Here is an 8,389-nt window from a genome sequence, read left to right as displayed (position 1 = left end):
AAAAGTGCTGCTAACTCCCTGGAAAGACAAGAATGTTATTAATAAAACTATTAATTGAGAAATATAGAAAAAGATAATATTTTTAAAGCTTATAATCATATTTTGTAACACTTTTCTAAATATATATTTATTTTGTGTATATAAATTAAGTAAAAAGTGTTAAAATCAATAATATAATGTATTCTAAACAGAATATCTAATAAGTATACATATTAAATCTAAATAAAAATTAAATAAGTTTCTAATTTGATAATGAAAATGATTCATAATTGCAGTGGAAGTCCTAAACTCTATTAATTTATATATCTTTGTTTGATATTTCTGGTATTTGTCTGTATACTTATATTATGTTTGCTTATTTTTTGTGTATGGTGGAGACTATTTTATATTTATTTAAAAAACATGTAAAAAATCTCTAACTTAAAAATTATCAATTCTTATAAGAAACTAACTTCAAAAAAAAAAAATTTTATGATATTATAAAATTTATTTTAAATTGTTGAAATATGATTAGAGTTATGTTTGATAATCTAAATTCACCATACTAAGTGATTAAAAGTTATGAAAATTTATATTAAAGAAAATTCGAAGATAAAATGGGTATACTGTATAATATCGTATCTTGTATATTACTTATGTAAAAAGAAAAAGACCAAGCAATACAATAACAATTTATAGTACCACTAATTTCCTACTATAAATAACAATAAAACTTATAATACCACCAATATCCTATTTTAAGTTACATTACTGTATTATATTAGTTTAAAATGAACTCTACTAGAATTTTTGATTCCGAAGCCTTGCGTCAACATAAATAACAGACTTATATTGTTGAGATATTACCCAGACTCAATGAAAATTTTGTGAAAAATTTTTTTTTTCAAACTTATCTTTCTGAAAAGTATAAATGGTCAAGATATAGAAATCAGAAATAATTTCTTTTACTCACGACTTTATATACGCAATACATAGTTTTGTATATAATATATGTATTATTTAATACTGTGAGCGATTACTTATAAAAATACGGTTCATAAAGTTCCCTTATAACTTATAGGTTATTACTCTACACCTTTTAAATTTCAAAATATATACAAATTCTAATTATATATAAATACAGACAAAATTTTCAGTTGCTGATTCTGAATAATAAATAAATTATATTCTTATTTTCATTCTTATTATACTAATATCTCTTAGGTAAAATACAACAAATATTATTAAGAATTATCACTTGTATACATTTGATATATTAAATAAATTCTCAATGATATTTATTATGTGGTTAATAATATGCAAAATTCTAATAAAATTCTTTATTCTTATTATCTATATATGCTAAAATCGAATATTCTAGAGTAAATAAATAGACAAATTAAATTTTTTGCAAATATAAATCTATACTAAAATGCAAAGAACATATTGTTTATTTATTAATACCTTTAGACAAAACAAATTAATAAATTTTTGCTGTGTGTTAAAAAAAAAATGAATTTTAACATAAATAAAACAAAAGTTTTTTTACATTATATATTTATCATTACAGATTTTTTCTGTAATATTATCTTTGTATTGCACAAACAGAGGATGATGGAAGAAATTACCGCTAAACTTGAACATTCTAAAATAAATAACTGAGCCAATTCAATTGTAGCAAATTTAAATTGATAAAAAACTGTGGATAATGCATTATTTGCTTATCAATAGATATAAACAAACCTTATAAATAATTTGGTGCCGTACGTAGACGAAATGTACCAGATATGAAAATATATAAAGCCAACGCTTTTTTTATATCATGTTTCTTCCCTTGTTTATCTTTTATAGTCACCCTTATATATTATATATAAATAAAAAAACCAAAAAACCTAATTATAATTTTATATACTATATCTATCTAATATAATATTAAGAATGTTTACTATACACTCATTTACTATAGGCACTAATTCTTAACAATTACATATAGTTATTCTTGGAAAGTAGTGGTATTTGTATTTAATACAGTTATGACTTAACTTATTAATAAATTGGATCTCCGGTTTATTAAAAAGCTATGCATATAATATAGATAAGTTAATAAGTTTATAGATAAATATAAATTGATCTCTCTTCTTTTGATTCTCTTAAAATTTTTCTTGAAAAATATTTATTTTTCTCTTTTAATTCTCATTATTAACGACATAATAAAACAGTCTTTAATAGAGAAACCTAATAGATATACTGTCTATGTTCTAACAGTTTTATATACAATAAATATGTTATAATAATAATTGAGAATGTGTACTACAGATTAAGTAAATAATGGCACTAATTCTTAACAATTATAACAGTGTATAACAATAAGAAATAAAACCTGTAAATAAAAAAAATAATACAAAAAGAAATTTGGCTTTGTATATTTGAATATACTGATTAATTTTCTTCTGGGAACAACTAAAAAAAAATAACCAAATAGTTTCATTTATATTTATTCATAAGTAAACAATAATTATTTAGCAATATACTGTTTAACATCAATCAAAACCTTGATATTCTACTTAATTCAACCTAAAAACATCTTATTTTGACAATTTTATTATATACAATTATGCAACTGCATAAAATGGTTTACAAACTGTAAACTGTGCATTATACAGATATTTTTTCAAGGAATTGTCCAGTTCCTAAATCTATACAGTCTTATTCCCATATATCATACTTCTTTAACTCTTTTATATCACTAATGAAAAACAACGTTATTTTTTTGGTAATCTGTTATTTCTTTCTTTATTCAAGAAAAAGTCTTTTGCATTTTTCTATTTTAATTATTCCCTATTTCTCAAAAAAAATTTACACCTATATATGTGAATTAAATTCTAAAGCTGATTGATTCATTGTGCACGTTGTTTAAACACTGCAAAGTAATTTATAATATCTAGAAACTGAAAGAAAAAAATATATATTGTTCATTTATCAACTTCAATTAGACGCGATAAATTAAGAAATCTGTTTTTAATCTATTAGTAAAAATTATTGTATAAATTAATGATATTAAAATTTCCCTATTTTTTTTTACATGTTTTGCATATATTATCACAACAAACACATATAAATAACTATATCTTATTTCTCTCTCTCTTCTTTCTTATTTATTATTATTGAGAACAAACTCTCAAACTAGTTTCAAAATGAAATTAATCTACCAAAATTGTAACGATATAAATCCAGTTAGTATCTTATTGTTGTCTATCATTCTTTTAATCTAAGCTAAGACAAATTACAGCAGAGAAATGTTATACCCAAGAAAACAAAAAAAAACAACTTTAACAAAAATATGAATATCCAAAAAGTTGAATGGACTTTTGAAAATAAGGAGAAAAAAAGAAATAAAAGATTTACTGACCCTAAATAAAGTCACTGCTATTCGATACTTTAAAAATCAATTTAGAAAACCATAGACAAATTGCGTATTTAAAATCCATTACGAATCTTTCACGAACTGAGGATGTACAAATCCTTATATTCTTCCTATTATGGTAAGATTCTGTTGGAAAATGAGAGTTTATTACTGTCATTTCCATAAGAATTATTTTTAATTAGTTTTTCTGTATATTATGTGGTGTACGGATGTACATAATATCAGGAAGACATTTTATTTTTCACCAACAGTATTTTTCAGAGATTTGAAAAGGAATGAAAAACTTTAAAAGAAAACTTGAAGTAAATAAAAGAATGTATACTGAATACACTATATAATAAATATGTACATGTATTTAGTATAAAATAGAACAAGCATCTATAACTTAGTGATGGATACCATTACCATGGATGCTGAAGTCTCCAACTTCCAACATGGTAGCCTCGCCAATGTAAATCCTAGAACTCAATCATGACTAGAGTTGCTTCAAACCAAACTTGAACTATTAAATAAAAAATCAAAACAAATCAATGCTAAGGAAAATGGCTTACTAAATGATGATAATATCGATATTAATGACTTAGACAAAGAGTTAAAGAAATATCAAAACATTAGACAAACTCTTAATAATATTATTTAAGAAGCTGAAAACGAAATAAAAATCATAAAGGAAAACTACACAAAGGATGGACATGACAACACAACAAATATTAACTATGAAACAAATACTTTCAAATTCACTAATCATGTTAAAGAAGAAGATTTAGAATTGAATATAGTCAAGAATAAAAAGAAATTATCAAACATATTATTCATCAAAAGTGATGAAAATGGAAAATTTTATGAATTTTCAAAATTAAATGGAGAAACTAATAAATTTTATTTTGAAGTCAATGAAAATAATGTTCCAAAACTATTGAAAATGGAAGACTTTGCTGAATGGGCAAATGAATTGAAAGGTTTTTTGGAAGAATGGAACACGGATGATATCACCAAACTAAAAATTGAAGACAAAATTTCTAACATTGAAAATGCTATAATCAAAAGAATTTTAAAAAACACAGTAGACAAGAGTATCTAAAACTTTGACATGTACTCCAATAATGTGATTGAAATGTATAATATAATTAAAGAACAATTCCTGGATATGTATCAAAGGAAGGTAAAGGATAATATTTGGAAACGCATTAAAATTGACCAGTTTTGTACTGATAAATACAAATACAAGAGAACAATCCAAAAAATGCAATTGTTGGAAGTTTGGAGCTTTCGCGATACTGATCCAGAAAAAATAACATACTCATTTATTAACAAAAAAATTGAAAACACCATAGAAGATAACTTAAGGCACTTATTGTTTGAATATATGATGTACAATAACATCAAACCCTCTTATTTGATGGACCCAAATGAATATGTAGATGCAATAATAAACACAATTAAAAATATAAAGATAAAAAGGGGAAGTATTGAAGAAAGACTAAAATTTTGCGACTTTTATAGATCAAACTTTCATCATCCAAAAAATTGTCCCAATAAATATAGACTTAAGCCTAGTACAACAAAACCACAAATTAATTGGACAAGAGTCAGAAAAATTGTATAATAAAGTTAAAAAAATTAATTTTCACCAAGACAAAATACTTAATAAAAAACAAGAAAAAAAATTACAAAATCAAAAAATACAAAAAAAAAATTATTAGTCATTACAACAATAATAACATTGTAAACAACTCCAAAGTACAAGAAACTGCTACTATACCAAATGTTAATAATAAAATACAAACAAAAGAATCAACCTTACAAAACAATAAAAAGATAAGAAAAACATACTCAAAAAATAAAACTAATGACAAAGGAGTTATTAATATAGCTGCTGATATACATCTGGTGCACAATAAAGACTGGTTATTAAACTTTTTACCATTAATAAAAGGACCAGAACATTAGGGTGTAGGGGATGATAAAAACCCAATAGAAATACTTGGAGAGGGGATATTACCAATCAAAGTAGGTGGAAATAAAGTGATTGGTGTTATAGCATACTATTCTCCAAAACAAGATGCAACAATTTTATCTGCAAATAAGCTATATCAAGAAACTGGAATTACTTTAGACAAAGGATATGAATCGCTAGTGAACAAAGAAAATGAGTTTGATACGAAAACCTTAAAATTAGGAAACACCATATGGGTCGATACAGATAAAATTATAGCTGTCAAGAAGACTGATAAGATAATTAGAGCAGTTAAACTTATTAATCCATTAGCGATAAAACCTAATATTACACTTTTAGAAGCTCACTTACGTTTAAATCATTTTTCAGCCAGTGGAATCATAAAATCAATAGAAATGAACAATTTTGATGATGTGAAAATGATAAATGATAAAAAAAATTCTAAAAATATTTGGTGTGAGATATGCGCTTCAGGTAAATTACATCAACACTTTCATTACACTGGTTCTATGAATCACTACACTTCACAAAAGGAACCAGGTGCTTCTTGGAGCTTGGATATATTTGGTCCTGTTGAGCATGTTAAAGAAAGATATTTACTCATAATGGTGGATAGTGTATCGAGATTTATTATTGCAACAACCCATATCAAGAAAAATAAAAATGAAATAGGAGAACAAATTGGATACAATATAAATTGGATTGAAAAACAATTCGATGTAAAAGTTAAAGAGTTAATCATGGATAGGGGTAAAGAGTTTGACAATCACGTAGTTGAAGAATTAGCTCACGAAAACGGTATTAATATTATATATACTTCTACTGAAGATCACCAAGCTAATGGAAGAGCTGAAAGAGGTATAAGAACAATTATTGAGGACACAAGAACATTATTGCTACAATCAAGACTTCCCTTAAGGTTTTGGACATATGCAGCTAAAGCTTCAGTGAATGTGAGAAACTGCGTATATAACAAAAATGTTGGAGAATCACCATTAATGAAAATATCAAAACATAAAGTGAAAATTAAATTAAGATCATTCATACCATTTGGTGCCCCAGCTATGATATGGGATTACAGAAGCAGAAAAACAGAAGCACCAGGAAAAAGGGCTATAACACTATCCAAGGATCCAAAAGGTTTTGGATATTATTTTTATGTACCAAAAGAAAAAAGAGTGATAAGTACCACAAATTATATATTACCAGATTATACAATAAATCACAGTTTAAATGAGAAGAAAGGATATGATATTATTGGTACATTTTTACATGAGGTCAAAAACAAAATTGGAGATATAAATGACATTGATTATGACGAGAATGAAATAGTAACATTGTTACCATCAGATTTTGAAAATGAACATGATAATCTGGTAGATGTTTTACACGAAGATGAAATAAGAGTTAAAGAACATTTACTAAATGACATCCAAGAAGAAATTAACGATGTAACGCCAATTATTGAACCTAGAAGCATAGAAAATATTAAATTAGATGAATTGTTTGACGATTTTGAAGTTGAAGAAGAACATATCAGCGAGGAAACGGAATCAAGAGAGTCATTAGGAGAAGAGCTGATTACTTCTCAAAATACTGTAGACACAGAACAGGATGAACAAGATGAACTGAATGTGAACAAATATGAACCAGAAACTAATTATAATGATAATAATAAAAATACTGGTGTCGAACAATATCCGGAATTAAACAGCACATATAAATCTCAAGAAAATGATCAAGCTAGTTTCATGCAAGACTCATTGGTAAGTAAATGGAAGGATATATTGAAAAATAAGATTGAACAGGAAGAAATTAAAACAAACATTATTGAAGACTCATTTAAACATAGTAAAGCATATGCCTTGGAGAAACTTAACGAAACACATACAACAGAAAAGAAATTAGAAACTGATAAACAACTAGTCTTAGAGAATGACCTCAATATAACACTACAGGAACCTGATACTCTTAATATAGAACAAGAAGACACACAAAAAGAAAAAGATAATGTTGAACAACGGAAAGTATCAGAAATAGAATTAAGCAATAATGAAGGCGCAGAAAATATTTTGAAACATGAAGAAATAACAACAATGGATACAAACATAACAGGTCAGATAGGACATAATTTAAAGAAATCATCAAAATCATTGAGATCAACTAATAATAAATTACATCAAGAAATTAATGACAATGTTAAAAATTTTATAAAACGGAAGATAGAAACTGAACACAAAAAGGAAAAGGAAAAGAACAATGAAAATAACAGTTTACAACAAGTTCTAGAAAGAGAAAAGGCACTGGAAAGTAATGATATTAGTGTTGCTAAGATTGACGAAGAACAAGAAAAGTATTATGATGCTAAAGAATCTGTTTCACTAGTATCTACATTACCAAAAGAGGAAGATAATTTAACTAAATCAACCAATACTACAGACTGGACAAAAAAAAACTTTACTTCCTTAAGGAAACCTAAAATTAAAGAATTAAAGAAAAGATTATTAGAAAACAACTTCGAAGAAACCAATTTTGATAATATCCCCAAGATTAATTTAACTAATATTGATGAAAAGAATAAAGACTTACACCCTAAGAAGATTTTTAAGAAGAAAAAGATGATTCGTTATATTACTCCTACAGAAAAATGGGAAGAATTCACACCTGAATCACGGGGGGAAAGTGTTCCAGAAAGAAAGATTAGAGCATTATTTTATAAACAAGCTATAATTGAGAATCAAAATTTAGAAGAAAAGATTAAATTCATTGAAGCATACAATAAAGAATTAAAAAATCTAGTTAGTATGAAAGTAATTGATTTGAATATTACCATAGATAAAAGTAGAATACCAAAGGATAAAATCGTAGGTACAAATTCTTTTTTTATCCGATTAAGAGAGATGGAACTTATAAAGCCAGAATTGATTGTAGAGGCGATCAACAAACAAGCAGTAGTTATAATGATATTGAAACATCCATTTTAAGTCTTGATTCATTGCGAATTCTATTGGTTATTGCTAACAATAAGA

General features: G+C 25.5%; 2 protein-coding genes across 2 annotated transcripts; both read left to right on the top strand.

The window, feature by feature from the left end:
• Positions 1-4,493: 4,493 nt before the first annotated feature.
• Positions 4,494-5,009, top strand: PWA37_001162 (uncharacterized protein; the record flags this gene model as incomplete). The annotated part of the gene is made up of 1 exon (XM_064857805.1): positions 4,494-5,009. The coding sequence occupies one exon, from the start codon at positions 4,494-4,496 to the stop codon at positions 5,007-5,009; it is 516 nt and encodes a 171-aa protein (XP_064715165.1).
• A 746-nt stretch (positions 5,010-5,755) lies between these two features.
• On the top strand, positions 5,756-8,344 carry PWA37_001161 (uncharacterized protein; the record flags this gene model as incomplete). Its single annotated transcript, XM_064857804.1, has 1 exon — positions 5,756-8,344. The coding sequence occupies one exon, from the start codon at positions 5,756-5,758 to the stop codon at positions 8,342-8,344; it is 2,589 nt and encodes an 862-aa protein (XP_064715164.1).
• Between the last annotated feature and the right edge of the window lie 45 nt (positions 8,345-8,389).

The sequence above is a fragment of the Arxiozyma heterogenica genome (genome assembly GCF_036370985.1).
Source record: "Arxiozyma heterogenica strain weizmannii chromosome Unknown scaffold_16, whole genome shotgun sequence".
NCBI lineage: Eukaryota > Fungi > Ascomycota > Saccharomycetes > Saccharomycetales > Saccharomycetaceae > Arxiozyma > Arxiozyma heterogenica.
This window is presented reverse-complemented; position numbering and strand designations above follow the sequence as displayed.